At 34.1% G+C, this 22,912-nt stretch overlaps 1 protein-coding gene and 1 long non-coding RNA gene across 3 annotated transcripts; one reads left to right on the forward strand and one right to left on the reverse strand.

Annotated features, from left to right (window-relative positions):
- The first annotated feature begins 1,457 nt into the window (after positions 1-1,457).
- LOC120344118 (uncharacterized) lies at positions 1,458-5,245 on the forward strand. Its single transcript, XR_013477430.1, has 4 exons — positions 1,458-2,187; positions 2,811-2,932; positions 3,390-3,550; positions 4,486-5,245. It is a non-coding gene; the product is annotated as an uncharacterized LOC120344118 (long non-coding RNA).
- Positions 5,246-6,807: 1,562 nt separating this feature from the next.
- On the reverse strand, positions 6,808-19,120 carry LOC120328962 (cell division cycle and apoptosis regulator protein 1-like). 2 transcript variants are annotated; one of them, XM_039395556.2, is made up of 23 exons: positions 18,982-19,120; positions 18,698-18,839; positions 17,759-17,828; positions 17,420-17,522; positions 16,902-16,973; positions 16,326-16,445; positions 15,654-15,804; positions 15,134-15,313; positions 14,518-14,684; positions 13,887-14,181; positions 13,375-13,545; positions 13,145-13,261; positions 12,437-12,688; positions 11,552-11,719; positions 11,007-11,237; positions 10,699-10,747; positions 10,181-10,287; positions 9,958-10,098; positions 9,208-9,357; positions 9,011-9,094; positions 8,602-8,704; positions 7,770-8,009; positions 6,808-6,987 (listed from the first exon to the last, which is right to left on the reverse strand). In XM_039395556.2, exons 1-22 carry the CDS (start codon positions 19,080-19,082, stop codon positions 7,801-7,803), a joined length of 3,183 nt encoding a protein of 1,060 aa, XP_039251490.2. In that variant the 5' UTR covers positions 19,083-19,120; the 3' UTR covers positions 6,808-6,987; positions 7,770-7,800. The 2 variants fall into 2 exon arrangements, with proteins under 2 accessions (XP_039251490.2, XP_077970601.1); XM_078114475.1 differs by having other exon boundaries at positions 7,759-8,009.
- Positions 19,121-22,912: the final 3,792 nt, after the last annotated feature.

Raw genomic sequence — 22,912 nt, forward strand, 5'->3', positions numbered from 1 at the left:
CTATGCAGTAATACGGAGCCACACTCAAATTCTGGTATGAAAAGTGGATTAGTCCTATTTTTTGTGTGTTCAACGGGTTAGTAATGATCTTGAAGGTACAGACAAACCTTATTAGTGAAAATAATACGCTTGAATCACATTTAACCGAGAATTTATTGCCTGGAAATACTGGATAGAAAATGGAGCCACAGACTTGAGCAGTTCAGTATTATGGAGCCATACTCAAATTCGTTTTGAGAAGTGGATTAGTCTTATTCTTTGTGTGTTTAACAGGTTAGTGATGATCTTGAAGGTACAGGCAAACCTTATTAGTGAAAAGAATACGCTTGAATCACATTTAACCGAGAATTTATTGCCTGGAAATACAGGATAGAAAATGGAGCCACAGACTAGAGCAGTTCAGTAATATGGAGCCACACTCAAATTCGTTTTTAGAAGTGGATTAGTCTTATTTTTTGTGTGTTTAACAGGTTAGTGATGATCTTGAAGGTACAGGCAAACCTAATTAGTGAAAAGAATACGCTTGAATCGCATTTAACCGAGAATTTATTGCCTGGAAATACAGGATAGAAAATGGAGCCACAGACTAGAGCAGTTCAGTAATATGGAGCCACACTCAAATTCGTTTCGAGAAGTGGATTAGTCTTATTTTTTGTGTGTTTAACAGGTTAGTGATGATCTTGAAGGTACAGACAAACCTTATTAGTGAAAAGAATATGCTTGAATCGCATTTTACCGAGAATTTATTGCCTGGAAATACAGGATAGAAAATGGAGCCACAGACTAGAGCAGTTCAGTAATATGGAGCCACACTCAAATTCGTTTCGAGAAGTGGATTAGTCTTATTTTTTGTGTGTTTAACAGGTTAGTGATGATCTTGAAGGTACAGACAAACCTTATTAGTGAAAAGAATATGCTTGAATCGCATTTTACCGAGAATTTATTGCCTTGAAATACAGGATAGAAAATGGAGCCACAGACTAGAGCAGTTCAGTAATATAGAGCCACACTCAAATTCGTTTTGAGAAGTGGATTAGTCTTATTTTTTGTGTGTGTTAACAGGTTAGTAATGATCTTGAAGGTACAGGCAAACCTTATTAGTGAAAAGAATACGCTTGAATCACATTTAACCGAGAATTTATTGCCTGGAAATACAGGATAGAAAATGGAGCCACAGACTAGAGCAGTTCAGTAATATGGAGCCACACTCAAATTCGTTTTTAGAAGTGGATTAGTCTTATTTTTTGTGTGTTTAACAGGTTAGTGATGATCTTGAAGGTACAGGCAAACCTAATTAGTGAAAAGAATACGCTTGAATCACATTTAACCGAGAATTTATTGCCTGGAAATACAGGATAGAAAATGGAGCCACAGACTAGAGCAGTTCAGTAATATGGAGCCACACTCAAATTCGTTTTGAGAAGTGGATTAGTCTTATTTTTTGTGTGCTTAACAGGTTAGTGATGATCTTGAAGGTACAGACAAACCTTATTAGTGAAAAGAATATGCTTGAATCGCATTTTACCGAGAATTTATTGCCTGGAAATACAGGATAGAAAATGGAGCCACAGACTTGAGCAGTTCAGTAATATGGAGCCACACTCAAATTCTGTTATGAGGTGTGGATTAGTCTTATTTTTTGTGTGTTTAACAGGTTAGTGATGATCTTGAAGGTACAGGCAAACCTTATTAGTGAAAAGAATTCGCTTGAATCACATTTAACCGAGGTTCATATATAGGTTATAATATATATAGGTTCATAGTTTGTATATTTGAAAATCTCGTAATTCTCTACTTTTTAAGTTTGTTTTTAATAAATAAAAATATAAGATATCCCCCGAAAATAAGCCCTAGTGTTATTTTTCGGAAGAAAATTGAAATGAGACCCAGTCTTATTCTTGGGGAAACATGGTATATCTGTATATGGAGCCATACTTGATTTCTGTTATGGAGATGATTTTGTATTTTTTTTTTTCATGGTTTTCAACAGGTTAGTAAAGATCTTCAAGTTACAGGTAACCATAATAGTATGAAATCATGTTTGGCTGTCTGAAAAGTAAATACTTTGAAATTTGTTGCCGGGAAGTGCAGTTTAAAAAGTGGATTCATACAGCGAGGTGATTCGGGGACGCAATGTCTGAATGTTGTCGGAAGTGGAATAGTCATAGTTTTTATTTCATATAACAGGTTTGTAATGATGGTTAAGTTACTTTACAACAATAGTACCATAAGATTTGTTTCACTTTTTGGGGAATTAATGTTTTTTGTTCAGTATATATGCTGATATGAGTAATGATCGCAGTGAAACAGATACTATACGATAACTGAGGAATGTATACAAGAATTAGGCTGTGAGAAGCTGGTATCATATCAATTTGATAATAGATTATGAATATGAAAGCTAATTTGTAGTTTACATTTACCAGGTTGGGAAAAATATTTCAAGCTTATCTTACTCAAACTATTTATAAGTAATACTCATATCAGACTATACATTTTAGCCTAATATTACAATGTATATTATTTATTAGATAACATTAGCTGGCGCACTGGATTTTTCATTTGAGACTGGTTTTGGGGGAAGCTTTGATTCACACTTTTATATTCGTTAGTCATTCAAATGGTTTGAGTGGAGATTTAAGTATATATTTGTTTTTGAGATTGTTCTGCAATGTTTTACGGTTGTGACAAAGCTAGAAATACTTATTAATATTCCTTATATTTTTATATCCACCTGAAGCATGCATAACATATTTGTATTATATTCTTGTGATGATTACTACTACATACATAATTGGATCTGCTTTCAGGGATTGTTTAAATTGATAATGAAAACAGGAATCAAGCGAAAAAGTTTTTCCGAGAAGAACTATATTCCGAACGAGATTCCACTACAAAGATTAAATACTAAAATAGATGGAATAGTATAATGGTAAGATTTGGTATTATTTGCCTTGATCACATCATTGTAACAATAACTGTACAGATGAGACCTGAATACAATCTCCATGGTTATATTTTTTTGTTCCAGTCAAGATTGTGTCTAATAGTCAAGTCTGAATTTTGTACATTTGTTTTCCTAAAATAACATTTGCAAGTTCTTTCACAATTTTTCTTGACTATTTGCTATTTTTATGCTGTATTTGGAAAAATTTCATTGTCAAGAGATGTTCTCGCAAGATGTTTTTTGCAAATGGTGTTCCCTATTAAGCACTCTTTTTTTTATAAAAGTGTAAGATGTGAATTTTTTGCCACTATTGGTTTCATTTTTAAATATTGCCTCAATCACTAAGCATTGTAAAGAAATACATGTAATGCCTAATATGTATTAATTGTATCACATGATAAAAAATTGTTCAGTATGGCTTTAACAAATAACATAATCTCAGGTGCTCACGTCGTAACGACATGTAAACAGTTGTCGCAGTTTCCATGTTATTGATTTTGCTTCTCCAAAACATCGCGTACATAAAACAATAGAATGACGTGGAATTGGCAAGTGTGGTATTATGATTGCTCGAAGATTTATTCAGATTCTACGTACCTCAATGTGAGTTTGACGTATTGTTTGTACTGAGCTTTATAGCAGGACATGCAACAATAAGTAAAAACAGAATAGAATATAAAAATTGGCCCATTCCATTTGTTTCCTAACTTAATGAGTTTTTGATAATGAAGTGATCTGCGATGTATACAAATCAGGGATGGACCAAGCAGTCTTTAGTCCAGGGGTTCTCAACCTGGGGTTCGCGAAAAGATTTCAGGGGGTACTTGGATGGCAGAGGAAAATGCGTGCCGATTGTAACTGGATGCCAATTGAAACATAGATTTTCCCTGATCTTGCGTTGTTGTGATTGTGACGTAAACAATGTGAAATTCACAGAAAATACAGCGTGCTGCGAGCACTGGAGAAAGTGATATCCTTATTGAAACTTGAAAGGGATTTCAAGAATTTATTAGTTAGGGCAATATTAGTAACAGGGAAATTAAATTTAGTTTTATCTGGTCAATAAATTGTTGTTTCAACAAATTGTTAATCGATATATCACAACTTTGTTCGGTGTCACATTACTGGGGGTTCACGTTGATTGTTTCGTGCCTGGGGGGGGGGGGGGGGGGGTATTTTGCAGAAAAAAGGTTGAGAACCCCTGGTCTAGTCGAATTAACACCATGTTTTATTGAATCTTCGTTAGATTTGGATTGAATAGTTGACAATGATAAAAATGATGTAATAATTCTATATGAAACCTACATACTTCCTTCTGTTAGATAAATTTCATCCCATATTGTTGCTAACAACCGTGCCATAAAACCCCACTCCCTAATATCACTACCATTTAATTTTACGTTTTACCTGTATTCTCAAAATGGTGTGCAGGATTAAAAAGTATTTATTGGTGAAATAGGTATTTTGATTCCCAGTACTGTAAAATAATAAACCACTCAAGTCATCAAGAATTTTAGCATAATTTTTTTGTTTTATAGCTTGGAGAGAAGAAATTGTATCATGGTGTCTGCTATGATGACAACAATACGGACTCTATATAATTTTGGTTTTATATTGTGTAGGAGATACTCAACCTTACCAGTGTGGTTGCTAAAAACAAATTTGAAAAAATACCAAATTGAATTTTGCGAATTTTCCCTTGAATCTCTAAACCAGTTCCAGTCAAAAGAGTCTTACAATTTCCTTGCTTATGATTATCTAATATGCGTTTGTACTACTGTTACTTTTCCGATATATCTATGATGACTTATATTGAAAAAACAGTCTTATGATTGAACATTTATCCCTGATATTCATTACGCTGAATATAATTGAAGTAATTATCGGTAATAGGAAAGTCTTAAGATGCTAACAAAAAGGACTCCCTCGGAGATGAATCTTATTTTAAAAAAGAGTATGTTGGAATCCTGCCAATCTGGTGTTTGCAATGTTTTTTTGCATATTTTTCAATAAATGAAACAGTTAATCAACTGGTATGCATGGATCTTGTTTTCTGTTAGGGATAATGTATAACTGAGAAGAGTAGTCTTTTTTGCATGTTGAGTATTGGGATACTAGTGGTTGTGATAGCGTATACCAGCTACCGATATGTTGTGCCTGCAATTTGTATTACAAATCTAAAACATCTTAGCGTGTAAACCCCTGTCAATTGCCTATGCAATACAGGTAGAACTACACAATTTATCAGTACGGACTTCATTTAATAATAGCATTTGAGTCACTGGTGGAATTATTCACTGATCTATTAACCATGTTTTGTATGAAAATAATTAAATAACACATATTCGCTAAAAAAAATTAACAATCACAAAAAGGTATGCAACAAGCAATAAATATACCTTATTTCACTGAGTTTTTTTTAACATATAGGCACCAGTTCACGCTACAGTAAAAAGACAATGAATGCGGGGAGGAATATAAATGTATATGTACGGTGACCAGTAGAAACACTACAATAATGTATCGCTCGCAATATACCCCCTCACATAAGTAATACATTGGGTGAGCGAACACGTACTAGGCCTACTAGGCCTCCCGATTCTATAATCAGTTACTTTATCATTTGTTTTTATCTATTATTTTCTATTCTATTGCTGATTATGGAGTCGGTACATTTGTAATGAGTAAGTGTTCGAATACAGCATTTTCCCTGGTTGTAACATACGATACGGTTCAATTGTACAAGTACCGGTACGGTACCGTACATGTCTTAACATTACCAGTTTCCACATTACTTATAAACAAAAATATAACTAAACAAATACGGATGTCTTAACATTACCATTGCGCTGGCCTGGCCCCGAATATTCTGAGGCCTGGCCCCATTTTCTCCGTGGCCTTGCCCCATTTTCTCTGTGGCCTGGCCCCATTTTCTCTGTGGCCTGGCCCCATTTTCTCCGTGGCCTGGCCCCTTTTGTGTGGCCTGGCTCCAAAGCCACAAAAAAGTTATCACCCCTGTTGGAACAACGGCCTCTCGTCCGATTACCAGTTTATGTCGAATAAGGGGTTAGTTAGCCAGATGCATTGACTTAATGGTGGAGGAAATTCGAAATGGACTATATAACAAGCTGGTGAATTTGAGTAGCCAGCTGCGAGTTATAAACGATATGTATAGATAGCACAAAGTTGAGGTCAACTAATGAGGGAAGAAAATCTTTCGCATTTTTTGGATACGCACAGTTTCCACTGCGGAAAAGCGTAAGGCAGTTAACGATTTGTTTGTGGAAAAAAGATGAGTTTACTTAAATAATGGAAACATATGAACTCTACAGCTTGGATCTGCTGCCCCCTATACCGTGCTAACCGGGGCGGCTGCTGCTATGACCCTCACAGGTTCCGAACCCCCGTATGTAAGATAGTTTTCTTTCGTTTTACCGTGGTAAGTTCTTTGGTTTAAAGTACGATGTTTGTTTTGTCACTTTTAAATTCAGATTCTCATCGGACTCCCAACAATAGGTTGATATTGGTCGTTCGGATCACCAATATACATTAATGTTTTCCTGTTGCATTGTATAATATGAAAGAAGGTGGGTGTAGTTCTTAGCACAAAATTGAAATAGAATTGCCAACTTGATCCAACTCTACAAAATCTTATCGGTGTATACTGTTCCTTTCTGTCATATTTCCCCACAGGCTACATTAATCAAGATGGGGCTATGCAAGTCCCAAAATTAATATAATAGTTGTCATGATATTTAATCTACTTTAGTAAAAAAATAACCCCTTCAATTTCCGATCTAACAATATAATTTTTTCTGAAAAAATTGCTCTTAATCTATTAATCTCTGCATTCACACTAATTCACAGAAGAAAGATCACGTATATTTGAAATAAGCAAATAGCTTTATTTACAGCTTGCATGAAATCACGGCAAAATAGTTCACAAAAAATTATTGCCAGACCCCAGGTATCTTAAGCTCTTCAGCTACCACATTCCATATAAGTCGACCAGGGTGTAGAATGCATTGCAAAGCTAGTATCTGAAAATGAGAGTAGTCTATTAATCAACAGCAGAATTTTTTTACCCTCGCTGGGTAAGTTGTTCACACCAACAATTTGGGACAAGGTATTAGAAAAAGTCTCAAACTATGCCAGCTTCCTTTTGTATGCAACTGTTATTAGGAGAATTAATTCTATATTCCATACATCCGAGAGATATGAAAAATATATTAGATTGAGCATTTAACAACCGTTAAACGAGAATATCAGTCGGAGACCGTAGACTTATCGATCGACCCCAAAAAAAGCCTAATTAATAACTCGCTAATTATATAAAGAAAAAAAATTACTAATCAATTATTAACTCGCTAATTATACGACATAACTCATCCAAAATCAATAGGCTTTTGGTCCGAGATATGATGAATACACATGCAAAATTCGAAGGACATTCAACCTCGCTTTCGTGAGATATCGCGTAACATACGGAAAGTGTCTTAACAGACAAACACACGAACAAACAAATACCTATCAACATACTTACCGATCTTAAGATCGATAAGTAAAAACATTCTACATTCAGATTTAATTCCAAAAAACAATGTAAATGGGGTCTACAGAAGACTGTCAAGATTGCTAACACAAACAAACAAGTGCAAATGTGAAATGAAAATCAAGGCCCATTCCAAGAATGAATATGTATAGCACGGCATGTAAAATATGTAGTAACACAGTGTAAACCAATTTATATCATTTTTTTAAACATACCATTAAGATTGCAGGTAAACGCTGAAGTAAAATTTCTCAATTACCTACAACTCACCAATCAACAGTATTCCCTGCATTTCTAGGAATCAATCTTTGCTTGGTTGTATTTTTTCTGGCAATACAGTCTCAACACTAAACGCTATGCTCTTTAGTGTTTTCTCAAATTTCTCTTTGACGTCTTGAGTGGACTTCAAACCTTCCTCTGTCTCGCTCAATCTTTTCTTAGTGGACTCATAGTTATCATGTAGTATTTTCTTCTCATCTTGCGTTTTTGTCAGAATTTTGTTAGTATCATCTGAAGAAAAAAAATACATTTTTGAAACAACTTATCTAACATCTCATGCAACCACATTTATCTTCTGGAACATCCTTGAGAAGCACTCAAAATTTAATCGAAAATAAAGGATACTCCCTAGTTAGAAATACCTCAGTGCATACTTGTGAGAGAAATGGCCAATTTTTAACAAATGCTTCAAAAAGCAAGACAATCTAATATTCTTGTTAGGAATATCAAAATTATGTGTTACCAATTAATTACGTTATAAAAGACATGATCACTATATATTCAATTCACTGGCAAGTGAAACGAGCATCTCTTATTAAATGAATGTTTCAAATATATACAATTTTGACAACATCACTTCAAAATTCCTCAAGGGGTCACAAGCTCTAAACTGGAAAAGCACATTTTGATTAATCATCCATTTCTGTAGAAATCCATAAACCCCTAGTCGCAACTCAAATCAAAAGGTTTCCGAGTCAAGTATGAGTCCGAAGTCGAATCACTAAGAGTCATTTCGTAACTTGAATCTAACTCGACTCGAGTTAAATAAAGCTTCCCAACAAAGGTCAGTGGAGGTTAAAATCTTCATAAATCACAAAATTACCAAGATCCTTCTTCAACTTTTCCAAAGAAATTTCTAAATCTGCACGATCTTCTTCACTAGATGATAATTTCCGTTGTAATGATTTAATATCAATGACAGTTCCCTGTATGAATTCAAACCGAGAAAGTTAAGATAATGAAACAACTTCTGTTTTTTTATGCTACATAATTACATTACATACATATACATGATTTCATATCACCGATGTTACCCTGTATGAATTCAAGGCGAAAAGATAATATAATGAAACAACTGTTTCATGTTACGCTACATAATTACGTAACATATACAAATATAACAAGAAAGTTATCAATAAAATTTTGTCATCAAAACAGCCTACATGCAAAAATTTCAATACCACAACATATAGTTTGATAACAATACAATACTCTTTGAATCCTTAACATACATCGAAAACCACAATTCCATTGCTTTCGGCAGGCATTGAATGTTTCCTATCACCATTGCATACAGATGTACTAGGCAGCAGCTTCTGAAAATTCAATGAAGGTAAAATATGTTGAATAACATTTACTGGTAAACAATTCTTAGAACTACAATACATTTGATTTTTAAAAAATATACACAATTTTTAATTTAGATTACTTTGTTTCCATTCGCTAGTGTGGCGATATCAACCTTCTCAGCATTTTCCAGTAATTCTTTGTATTGTTCTAACTTCGATTCTGGAAAGTCAATCAGCTTTCTGTATTGGATCTGATCTCGTTTTATATATTTAGCCAACAATTTGGAAATCTTGAGTGGGGAAAAAATCAAAATATGATGGTTAATACCAAAAAGAGAGAGAGAGAGAATTTATTGCTTTTGTCAAACCAGAAAACTAAGACACAAAATAAGAACACAACAAGCCCCAAACTACTAAATACTCCAGGTCTATTCAAACTTTCCCACAATGAACTAACGAGAATATCGGACGGAGACCATCGACTTATCGATCGAAAGTCAGGGACTCTTCCCGCGGTTTCGATTCATGCGCTCTTACTCCATAGTGACACCGTGTGTCCCATCACTAATTATTTAATAACTCGCTAATTATACGACATAATTCATCCAAAATCAATAGGCTTCTGATCCGAGATATGATGAATGCACATGCAAAATTTGAAGCAGATTCAACCTCACTTTTGTGAGATATCGCGTGTATCTAACAGACAGACAGACACATATCTATTAACATACTTACCGATCTTAAGATCGATAAGAAATAAGTGAATTTTCGTTAAGATTTATATATTCATCCCGAGAAGAGAAAAGTCGATAGAAAGCAACATAAATTACTGAAAAACAACAAATAATATGAAAATCATAGAAATAATATTATTTTTGCGAAGTTACCTGAGAACGAGAAAGGCCAAGTCCAATGGAGTGAATGATGTCATTCATGTCACTTGCTTTAATATATCCACATTGTGTTTGGTCAAAGAATACAAACGACAACAACAAATCTTTACGCAGTGTCACAAGTTTTTCAGCAGGCTGTATAAAAGCAAAAAATAAGATTAGATTAGAAAAACTAAGGAGCAAACATATAAATTATTCGTAAATTCTAGTAAATTACCTTTTGTGGAACTTTTCCTTCTTTTTCTCTGGAAGATTTGTCAGTTTTCTTGCTACTTTTGCTATCTTGAGAATGTGAACGCTTACGATCAGATTTTTTATCATCGTCTGAAATGACAAAATGCTGATCTGCATGGTTTCCCGAAACAATGTCACAAAAAGATCAGGATTACTACGTCTATATAAATGCAAACGACTTAACTAGTTTAGATCAAGATAAACAAAAAAAATAATAAACTACAAATGCAGACAAAATACATCAGAAACATTTACAGTATTTCTATTTTTCTAATACAGTTCTTAATAATCTGAAACGTGCATTTGAATCAGAATAACAAAAAATGATTTTATATGAAAATTAAGTTTCCTTGTATGTTTAGTTTCTTATAAAAGAGAACATTATAACATTAACTAATGAGTACTCTCTCCCTATTTCTCCCTCTCGTTAGTACTCTTTCCTCTTTTATGACAGTTGGGTAATTTGAATGAATATATATGTATATAGTTCAGTGATTTTACCCAGTTTTTCCTTTTTCAAATTCTCTTCTTCTGATTTGTCAACTGTTTCCTAAAAAACAAACTCTCTTTTACCACTTAATCTAATGATAATTTTTTTTTCAAATTTTTGCTCCGATAGGTCTTAATGTAGTAGCCAAAGATATATAGAAATCTATATTATTCTCCTAGAAAAGGAACCCTACTAGTTTATCAAAGATCAGAAGTTGGACGTTAAATTTGAACCTAATATCTCTGAAATAAGACACCAACGAAGTCAAGCCCAAAACACTAGCCAAAATGCCATTCTCCCAAATCTCAAAAATTCTTACGCCTTTTTCATTATTCCTTTCTTCAGTATCTTCAGATTCACTCTTGCTTTTCTTTGCTTTTGGCTCACTATCTTCCTCATCATTTTGTGTTTCTTTTTTATCCTCATCTTCCTCATTTTTTTCTTCTTCTTCAACTTTTAACTCAGGAAGTGGGTTGGATAGAGCAGTATATATATTGAATGCATGTTGCCGTTGTAACATCTCGTAAAATGCTTCAGCAAAAACAGAGACCTGGACAAAAAGCAGACAAGAAATTTCTGAAAACTTATACATATTTATGTGATGGCCTAGTGGTGAGAGCGTTAGACTTAACTGTGTTGGTATCGCGGGTTACAAATTTCTGGGGTTCAAATCCCACACCTACAACCTAACCGGGGTTCAAATCACATACCCACAACCTCACCCAGAGTGCAACAAATTGGAACAAACCGAAATGATTTCGGTCGTTCCGAAAGTAGTAAATATTATATATCAGTGGCTATTTTAGACCTTTCTTCGGAGTGAAAAGCACGATTAGTGTTGGAAAAAAAAAGAATCAATATTACCTCGAAAATGCTTTCTTTGTTATCTTCAATGCGGTACGCAAGCAAACTAGACAAAGAAGTTGTTGAACAGTCAAAATTTCCTTTCTTAAACTGAGCATTTGGATGAACTGGAATACCAGGATTATTTTCAGGTAGAGTGTAATGTCGCTTGATTCTATCGACATCAATCTTAACAAAAATGACGAAAACATTGATTTTTTTCCTGAATTCTTACTTTATAATTATTTCATCTATAATGCCTATGTGGTAAAGAGGTTATGGAACTTGCATACCGCATCAAAGGCTTTGGTTTCAAACCCTTGTGCTGAACAACGCTGTTCCCTGCATCAACTATGCTTCGAATGACAAATATCTATAGCTAAGTTTATTTTAATAAGATTTTTTTTCTTGGGAGTTTAAACTTCAAACCGTGATAAAAAATAGAAATATTCGCTAAATCCTTTACCGTTATCGCTTCATGGTTGGCAAACAATAGCATAATGTTGCTGTAGCAATTTCGTGATCTAACTCAAAATACTTTGGTAGATGGAAAGGATTGGGGACCGATTGCTAAATAAAACAATGGGTAACTTAAAGTACCCGCCGCGATCTAGCGAGTTTTGTCGTTGGTACGTATATGTGCCCACCACACGGTAAGGGATATTAAATAGAGTAATGATATTTTCAATTAAACGTTCGACGAAGTGTATTAAATGTGTCAATAAAAGCTTTATGAAATACTGATTAACTTAAAGCAACACTCATTGCGATATCCCATCTTTTCACTTTGTAAATTATTTTTTTAATTGAAAGACACTTTATGGACACCCTATATACCCCATTACACATTCCTCATTTTAAAATTTTAGATGTAACCATATGAGGTTATTATTCTAATATATTTACCTTTATTGGTTTCAGTATTGGTTTATCAGTATTGTCTTTGTCTTCTGTCTTTTCGTCAGTTTTTTCTTGTTTAGTAGATTCTTCTTCTTTTGTTTCCTCTTGTTTCATTTCTACCTCCTCCTCCATCTTCTCTTGTTTTCCCTTTTCGACTGTTGGTTCCTTCTCATCCTCCTGCATGGATTCCTCTTTTACTAATTTTTCTGGATTTTCTCCATTTTTCACATTTTCTTCTTTCATTTCAACATCTTTGGACTTGAGGAAAAAATCAAATCTATGTTTAATCATGATTCAAGTTAGAATTAATGATCTCCATACAGAAAAGTTATTTTACTTGGTGAGAAGATTGCATACACCAAATCTCATTGTCACTTTATTAGGATGATGATAAAAAAAAATTAGGACTACACTTACATGCTCATCTTTAATATGAAAATGGCTCAAACAAAATTCAAAACGAATTATTCTCAAAACATATTCTTTTCAAGTAAGAATCTTAAGATAAATAGCCACAAACACGATTGATTCATGCATTGATGAGCATTAGAAAAGCACCATACCTAAATACGCCTATGTAACAGCGGACCTATGCAGTTATTTGCCTACATATTGCCACACCTGGTGAACGTAACTTTGTGCACCCCTGCATCTGCCATTAAATATCATATTTTAACGACACTAAAAGCAGGATTTACCGCACAAACTAATTACCTCCGATGCAGACTTTTCTTCTGCCTCTACAGCATTAGTTAATCTTTGTATTAATGCATTCTTCAATCCCCGGGGTGACAGTCCTCTTGCCTCTAGTTCTTTTCTCAGAGTGGGAACCTATAGAAAAAAAAATTACCAATTGAAGTTTGATAGGAACCAAAAACCATTGTGATAAAACAAAGCCCCGAGTAAATGTATATAACTAAATAAAATTACATTGTTACACTTACTTTCAAACTTTTAATATCAAGTTTTGAATCGAGAGTTTTTCCTGGGTCGTTTTCATTTGTTTCCTTTTCAGCAGGCTCGACCGTATCAGTACTCTCATCTAATGTAGTATAAACTTCATTTTCCGGGTTTGACATAACCTCATCTACGTCAGTAGCAGATTTTACAGTTTCCTGAATATTAAGATAAAATCTGAGAAAAGCGTTTAATGATAGGAAAGTGGACAACAACCTTACCAATGATACCAATCAGGGTACCATACGCCTTCTCCACTTGGTAATTTATGAGAAGAAAATAATCAAATCTGGTATTGATAGGATGAATTTTTGATGAATGATGGACAATCTAATTAGAAATCAATTATTAAACCCAAATTGTGACTTGATTGTTGAATAAAAGTTGGTCTGGTACCATGTTTTCTGATTATATCACTATAATCAGCAGCTATATCTCAAAAAAGAATTGTAAATCTTTTCTACAAATCAATAAAATTATGTCGTAATAGAAAATATGCCTTCTGATCACTGGGTACATCATTCTTAGCATCAGCATCTGGGTCTTGTTTCTCCTCAACGTTCTCAGAAGCAAGTTTATCTGCGGCACTATTCTCTGCAGCTTCCTGTTTGGCCTTGATAACGGCCTCACACTTATCAATGTAGCTGGTACGTAGCGAATTGTACTCAATAGATGACAGCATACAAGAGTGGACATCGGGAAGAAATATAACTGTTGTTTCCACTCTGGCTGGAATCGTGTGGCCCTTATGAACCTCAGCACCGCGATGATACTGGATTTCCAGCATACGACGCCTTTTTATAGAGTCACGTTTCAATGTTTTGTGTAAATGAGGACGAAAACACAAGAAGGTTGATGTCGATCATGACGTTGTCAGAAGATTGTAGAGAAGAAATTCGATGTTCCGAAGTAAATGATAAATATAAAACAAGACAACAAATTGAATCAATCTGGAAATGGTAAGTAACTAATACATCAATAACAGGTAGTTGTAGAGAGAACTCTCAAAGCAAATGACGTCGTCAGCGAAGTAGAGCAACTGCTTCTCAAAACGGTACATGAGGCATTGAGTAACTTTGATACAGTTTTATAAAAAATTAGAAAGAAAAATTAAAATGATATTGACATACCACTGGGTACAATTGCTCAAATCAATTCCAGTAAGATTTTTGCATGTACGAATAGCTGTACGAATGAGAGTCATAGGATCAGTACCCGGAGAAATTCCATCCAATGATGGTGACCAGGGGCCACCAATCGCCATCTGCTCTTTTTTTCCTTTACACCCAACAAGAAACTAAAAAAGTGAAGAATGTGATATAAGATGAAAATATACATAAACGAAGGTCTCACCTGACAGGCATAGTTACTTTGACTGGATAAGATAATCATACATGATTTGAAGATAAATAAGCTTTTCAAATTTAGGCTTAGGTACATTTAACATTACATCAACACCAAAATACTAAATCAAGTCCATACATTTGAAACAAATAAATGGCCGACTAATCCCATACCCGTCATGTACTGGTAACCGGACAAGATATGATTAAGCAGTATTATCGCCTTTATTCTCCTCCAGTATAAATTTGTAAAATCCTATCCTACTCATAAACAGGTATAAATAACACTTTCAAAAAACGCAAACATGAAAAATAGATTCAAGTCTGGTAGCAAGAAACAAGTTACCTGACACTGCTACTATATTATTGACTTGTAATTTTATCAGTTAATAAAGAGCCAAACCTTAAATAAGCGAGATTGATGAAGAAAAGTATCTGAGTCATCTTCAGCAAATTTACAACATTGATTATAGATTTCTTCTTTGTTTGGAATTTGAAGCAACATCACCTTTGCCGACCAGGTATGATCAGCATCTGAGGGGCTCAGTGCCCTAGAATCGAGTTTTTCCAAAGTCTCAACATCCTAAAAATATAAGAGTGTCACGGTAGCCTACCAGAACTGTATCGCAGCTAAGCAGAACTTACGCAAAAGGGGAATCACCAAAAGAAGCAAACCACCTTTCAAGCAAAAAATACTATCTTTTATCACTGAAAAGTTCAAAGAAATTGGTCCATGAGAAAAGCGATTTTCTATAAAAGCAAAAACAAGAATACAAAATGACAAAACGTTCCATAGGTCCCCTTCGCGACCAATAATGTAATATTCGACCTTTAAGCTTTAATGGAAGCATCTTTCAAATCCAAAAAGTTCATAAAACTAGAAAAATGATCATAGCAAGGTAATACAATACTTTACAACATACCTTGTGCAAAATATGAAAATAACATTTTCTAGCAGATAATGGTTGTTCCAAAGTAAAACTCTTATGCCAGTTGTATCCAACAGAGAAGACATCACTTGGAATATACAAACTTGAGAAAGCTTGCTTCAGACTCATAACATCAGAAGATTTTCTAAAAAAGATAATATTTTATATGTTTTGCTAACAGGGCTGGGGAACTGGAGCAATAAAGCTGTAATCTTTTGTTAGAGCTGAAGTCGGAAAAGCTAGAGCTGGGTGGAACTTCAGCCGAAGCTACCAGCTAAACACTAAATTTCTAATAATTTTACGATAATCTTCAAGATAATTTTATATACTTGAAAGATGAATTCTAAAATTTGAAAGCCTTATATATTAATCTTGAGTCTCACTTCCGCGAAACTGCATCTTGACTGATGTTTCAAAGTAGTGGTCATAACTCATAACAGAGCCCAGCAGCTCCTAGGTGAAAAAATGAAGCTCCGGAGCTGGAGTCACAGTTTTAATACACTGTCCCTAAAGCTCGAGACTGACCAATTGTGATTTCAAACCAGCTCGTCAGATCTGATTGCTAAGTCATAAATGACTTGTTGAATATAGAACTTATTGTGATTCATGATATGTGAATAAATATGTGAGACACATGAGACCAGGAAAGACTACATTTCCACAAACCTTGTGAGTTGTCGTTTTGCATATTGAATCATATATCGAGGAGCAGGACGTCTAGGCATCTTATCAGCAGATACACCACGACGATTTCCAGGGGATTGTTTCTTTGGTGGAGTTCTTGTTCTGAAAAAATTTAAAAATAATATAAGTAATAAATATCTAGCAAGTAATAAATATCTAATATCTGGCAAGCAGGGATGGACAAAACCGAATATTTTCATATTCTATTTACATTCTGAAACAATATTTCCAAATATGGAATATTGAATACATTCGAAATTGAGGGGGGGCATGTTAAAAAAAAATTAAACATATCACCATATTTTCATGTTGATCACATATATAACAACGTAAATGAAAAAGTCATTGTTTTCTCTGTGTTATTTTTTATCAGTCGAGATATCGTATGTTTTGATCTGCTAGTCTGACAGCTCGAAATCTCTAATTTTCAAATAAAATTATTCTTAACTTAAATTTTTTATTATATCGAATATGATGGAAATTTGAATGCAATCGAATCATTTCGGAAATCCCTGGTAAAAAGGAAAGTTTTTCTGATTGAATATTCAACATGCTAACCTCCGCTTTTTGTATTGGTCCTTTTCTCGACTTTTACGACGTGGTGAGGAAGAATGATCCACGGCAGCTGACCTAAGTTGGTAAATCGAAGGGTTATATCTTATATGATTGGCCTTCAATTGTTGACATTATTAAAAATAAATACTTGATTAACCACATATTATGACTGTGAGAGAATTAAAATTTTCATCTAGGTGTAAGACAGAGATGCACTTAGTAAAACCAAATTTCACATTGTCCGCATTTTTAGACCTGAATATCTGAACTGTAATCAAAATATTGAGACCAAAAGAATCTATCGACTCAGGAAATTGGGGAAAATTTCTTCTACCAATATTCAAAGTTTTTTAATTAAAGTGCCAGAAGAAAATAACTTACAGTACATTAAAAAAAAACTTAACATAGTTTCTGCCAATTAAGATGAATTATTCGAAAATCAAGAGTTCAAAGTTCAAAGAAGAAATATGGGAGCCAATCTCATGACAACAGAACCTAAAAATTAAAGTTAGTAGTAATACCTTTGAGCATTTCGTTTCTTTCCTCCTTGCTGACGACGAGGTTGAGGAATCCTTGGTTGTTGTTGGTTTATTACATTGATCGGGGCAGCACCAAGTAATCCAACTAAAAATGCAAAACTAGATAATACAAAGATCCATTACGCAAGGACAAATTCTCCCCAGCTGGTCAAATTTTGCAGAGAGATTAGCATTTGAATTAAGAAATTGCCAGTAAAGTTGGACATTAAATAATTTTTAACAAAATCAAATGGAATTTGTAAATTGAGCCAGAGCAATAATATAAAAAGTTTAACAATAGCCATCAGCAAGCACAATGTTAACTAAAAGAATAAACCATACCACCGCCATGTCCTGATACAAACTTCAATCCTTGAGGAAACTGAGATCGATTGGCATTGTAGTGACTTCCCTAAAATCCAAAACAAATATGTTCATAGATGAAGAGAACAAAAATTAAGAGAAAAATTCTGACTGTAGATGTGAAAGTAAGCCATAGGGTCATTGATATTATTTAGCTCCCAATGGTTGGATGAGTCTTTCTGAAGTTAATGAAACAATAATAATACTATAAGACAAGGTTTCCCAACCATGGGAGTAATTCTTTCCAGGGAAATATTATATGTTTTAGCAAAGAAAATTGTCTTTGTATTTGGTGTAGTATTACCAATATTCTTAACTTATCCAGTGGTAATGTAATGCATATTTATGACACACATTATATTCTATTATTAAAACAGTACAAAAGCCGGAGAGTGAATTGTGTGTTTCTCTAGCTAATAATCAACTAAATAAAGAAAAACAAACAAAAACAGAGTTTATACTCATATTCACCAAGGAACGAAGAGTTATAAAATAGGTGAAGGAAGGAATTTAGCAAAAAAGGTTGGGCATGAGGCAATCCCTCATGTTATTATCAATGCTGCACTTTGTCATGTAAGTCAGGAATTTATTTGTTGTGAGTGTTCTCACTCAAGCATGACATAGGGCTCATAATTGACATATTTGGTCAATACATTTTTTATAGAATCTCTAGTTTTCTTTTAAATTCTAGTTCTCAAATTGTGTTTCATTAATGCCAATATACTGATATACTTCCGTATTGTCTGACGTCGCCTGCTGCCAAATTCAGCAAAAGGAGTTCGCTGATTAAGTGACTTTGATAGTCTTTTGCTGCCCCTCGTCTATTGCAGTTGAAATATTGTTATTTTGTGTTCAAATATACAATGTTTGTCGCACGACGAAAATAAATATCTGAAACCAACAAGTAACATTACAAACCTGCATTTGTACAATTCCTGATTGTTGCTGATGTGCTACAAATTGAACACGAGATGCATTCCACTCAAATGGCATATTAGGATTGTACTGGGCTTCCACAACAACACGATCTCCAATGTTGGGAATTTTTCCATCACAAACTCTTAAAATAAATATGGTTAACATTGAATATTGTTAAGAGATTTAGAGAAATAAAATACAAGGTAATAACAAGTAAAGGAATATTTTTAGTAGCCTACAATTAGCTTTTCATATAATAGTATAAAGAGCAGTATAAAACTTACGCCAATTGAAAGAAAACATCATCGTCAATAAATCCAAAATTTTCATGCATTTTCGTCACTGTTCCAGTGAACATACGTGGTTTGGGGTGCCCAGAAGCCATTTTAATCCTTTAAACTAGCCAATATGTAAAAGTTATAAATCTGTGAAGAATAAAACAATTTTATGGTAAAATTATCACATCATTTTATCAACGCATTTAATCAAAATTTATTGACAGTATTCACTGAGAGAGGTTAACAAATATTTAAAAGACTTGACCAAGCAAAGATATGAGTATACCGGTGGTTAAATTCTAACATTGATGCTTCCAAGTTAAAGAAAACTTTATGTCAATTTAAACTAACCACTGAACCAGTAAATCAAAAAAGTGCAATCAACTAGAATAAAGCTATTAGAACTAGGGTACTTTCTAAATATGTTAATACATTAAATTTGATGTGTGAATATTTCTGATATGAATGCTTTTGCTCAAAGCAATAACAAGAATATATAATATTATTTTAAATTTTATTTACAATACTTGGAATTGTTTTTTTTGTTTCTTTCATATCCCATTCTTATTCGAATAGTTAGTTCAAGATAAATCGGGAGAGACGCTGGGTTACATGGTTATGGCATGGTTACATGCTGCCATGCCAATCCCGTCTGTCTGAGTGTCAACCACATATAATAAATGATCACCATCTTATATTGCATAGTCAAGCACTTATTTTTTCATGGAGTAATTTCCAGATTTCATGGTGCTTATTTTGTTAGTAAAATGGGTACCAAAACAGATCAACCCTAAATTTTCACCGGGATACAAATGTCATGTTAGGAGGAAACGCCATTCTTCACAGTACCAATAAATTGAAAAACTTTGACATATGTCAGTAGGATACGGTACTGGATAAATTATAGTTTCATTTTGAAAATATCATCATCATTACTTTTACATTTTTTGTGTGTATTTTTAGTATGACTGTATGATGGAAAAATGAAATACTACAATACAATTAGGACTGTCCAAGCGAACCAAATATTCGAAATCAAATATTATTCGAATCGTTTTTCGGCTAATTTTCGAATCGCTAAAATTAGGCACAGAAAGCGGAAACCACCTTTGCAAGACGTTTTTCATCGGGCAAGCGGCGGCGCTTCGAGGTTAGTCCACTCTCGCTCCCAGTTTAATTGGTTTCCCGATATTTCTCTCGCTTTCATTTTGCGACAAACATGTTATTCCTAATGCCCGCCCGGTGGCACGTGATTAGCTATTCTTTTTTATGCATGGTCATCATAACTTAAAAGTTATAATCAGTAATGACGTTTTTGAGAGTGAACAAGGAGAAAAAGGCAATTTGGAAAATGATATTCTATAAATAGAATCGATTTGAAGCTGTTGAGTTAGTTATCATAGGAACATGGTACAGGCAACTCAAAGCTGAAACAGGTATTGTGGGATCCTCAGGATGGCAATACCTTCTTTCAATGGAATTTGTCTTCTTATGAAGGCAATACTGTATTATCCATCTATATACCAAAACCTTTACATGTCCTATTAAAACTGCATCCATTAGAATTGAGATTGCAATTTTTGAATTGTGCAATTTTTACTCTCAACACTCAACAATTTTCAAAACCCAAATTTTGGAGTCCTCCAAATTTTTTCGACCAGTTCATACAAGCTTGTGATCTCCTTTTATAAATCTGAAAACATTGTATTGCAAAATACCAGCAGTAAGTCAGATGTAACTGTAAATGTAACATATACGTTGCCCCAACATCGAAGGGCAGGCGTTTATTGTATAGCCTAATAGAGACAGATTTAGGATTGCGCAATAATATTCGATTCGGCGAAAATATTCGATTCAAATCATGAAATTATTCGATTTTGGACAGCCCTAAATACAATACAATTTTATTTCGATCTTTCGTCTACAAAATAAAACACAAATAAAAACAACACAGACAGATCGGGAAAATGGGCAAAACCTATATAAAGGTTTATAACGAACGCTGTAACCAGTGCTTGTGCCCATTCACCCACACAAGTCTGCAAGTGAAAACACATCACGACAATCACACTAGAATAAATTAGTACATGATCACATTCACAAGAAAATTAACCTCACGGGCGAAGCTTACTTGTAATGTTGTAAATAATTTTGATGAGTGAAAGTTGTGTAGAACACAAAAAAAAATTGATATGTGACGGTGCCTGTGCAGAAATGTGAATACCAATAAAAATACTGTACTAACAATTATTTGATTAGCTGCTGTTTTTTGTAAACAGATAAAGCTAAAAAGTAAACAACAAACATAAAAACTAGTTTCGAGCGTTGCTTCTCATGTAACTGATTACTGAGACGGTCACCATACAGCTGTACAGCAATAGCGTGTTGTTTCAATCAGATACCCACAGACTGAATACTGTCATCAAGATATTGTTGATATAGCAGACACACTTTTTACTCATTTTTTTTTACATATAGGCCTATGTCTGTATGTGTACGTTGTGTTTTCTGGTTCGACAAATCTGATAAACTCTCTTTTTTTCGCCAAATAAATTGCAATGCCCAATCCTTGTCTTACATCCCCTACAGACACTCAGAAATAAAGAAAGATGTCGCGGTGATTAGTAAATCCCTGCCGCCGCGCGTGGGAACGACCGACAATGGCTGCCCAAATGACGATTTTCACGAATCACAAACGCTTTCATTCGATTTAGTTTTAGACAAATGCACTTGCTAGAAATAAGGACCTCGTATCAGCAATGGAAGAAAATGCGTATTTTGCAAAAAGTAATTGTGTTGAATCAACGCTCTTTTTAGCGTGACGATTTTCGCATAAACGTATGTTTTATGGTAACGTAGGTAACATAATTTATTTCGAATTCCGCCATAGTACGAAAAAAACGACAACACAATGGACAAATACACGCGACGGAAATTCATCAGAGTTGCAAAAACTATGGACCTTTCCCCGAGCATCGACTTCCTTGTTTACTTCGTGACATTGGCTAATCAGCAAGATGCAAAAAGTGACGTAACAATGCCCCCTTTTCGCATCCGCTTTTATAGGCACAAACTCGCAAAAGCACTCTTAAAATAGCCCCGAAAATTTTACAATGGTAAAGTATAGGAGGAATTTTTCGGGGATCAAAGGTCGGGGAAAGGTCCATTATACTCATTATTGAGTTTGACATTTTGCTCAGCACGTTTCTCACTTGGCATATTTGAACAAGTTTTAAATAATACCACCAAACGGAATAAAAAAAATATAGTGATGAAAGAAAGCTCCGGTTATTTGGTAAATTAAACATACTAGGCTATGCTATGCTGAATCAGAGATATATACATCGAACGCAGACTACATAATACAGTAGTTTAATTATAGAGGGTTATCATTCTCTGTGGTTTAATCTTTGATGAATTCATAGCTTTCATTACGCGCAAGTCGCCTTCTAGCTTTTGTGCAGTTCAAATAGTTTATAATGTATCCATAAGATAAATATGTATAAAATACATAACTATCGAAATAGAATATATAATTTTCGCTCTCCCCCGGTTGGAAAACGTTGACAAAATATAATCCTGAAGTACCTTGAAGAAAGTTGCAGGATTGAGTTACATGGAATAAAAAAATGAAATTTATATAATTTACGGACATCGATTAAATGAGAAAATTGAAAAAATTGAATGATGAAATACATGATACAATGATGCTTGGTTATAATGCCAGAACGCAACTAGAAAGTTTATGATTTGTTTACTTGTGCTTTGGTTCTTGGCGATTACTGTTGGTTTACAAGAGTCTCCGAGCATTTCACATAAAAATTTAGGATATCTTATAAGTTTGACTGATCGATTCTCATAACTGACATTTATTCGCTTCCGCAGCTATCCTGCCTTCGGTTTAATTGTTGTTGTTTATGTATTTTTGTGTCTGTTG

This window comes from Styela clava, chromosome 7, assembly GCF_964204865.1.
Source record: "Styela clava chromosome 7, kaStyClav1.hap1.2, whole genome shotgun sequence".
NCBI lineage: Eukaryota > Metazoa > Chordata > Ascidiacea > Stolidobranchia > Styelidae > Styela > Styela clava.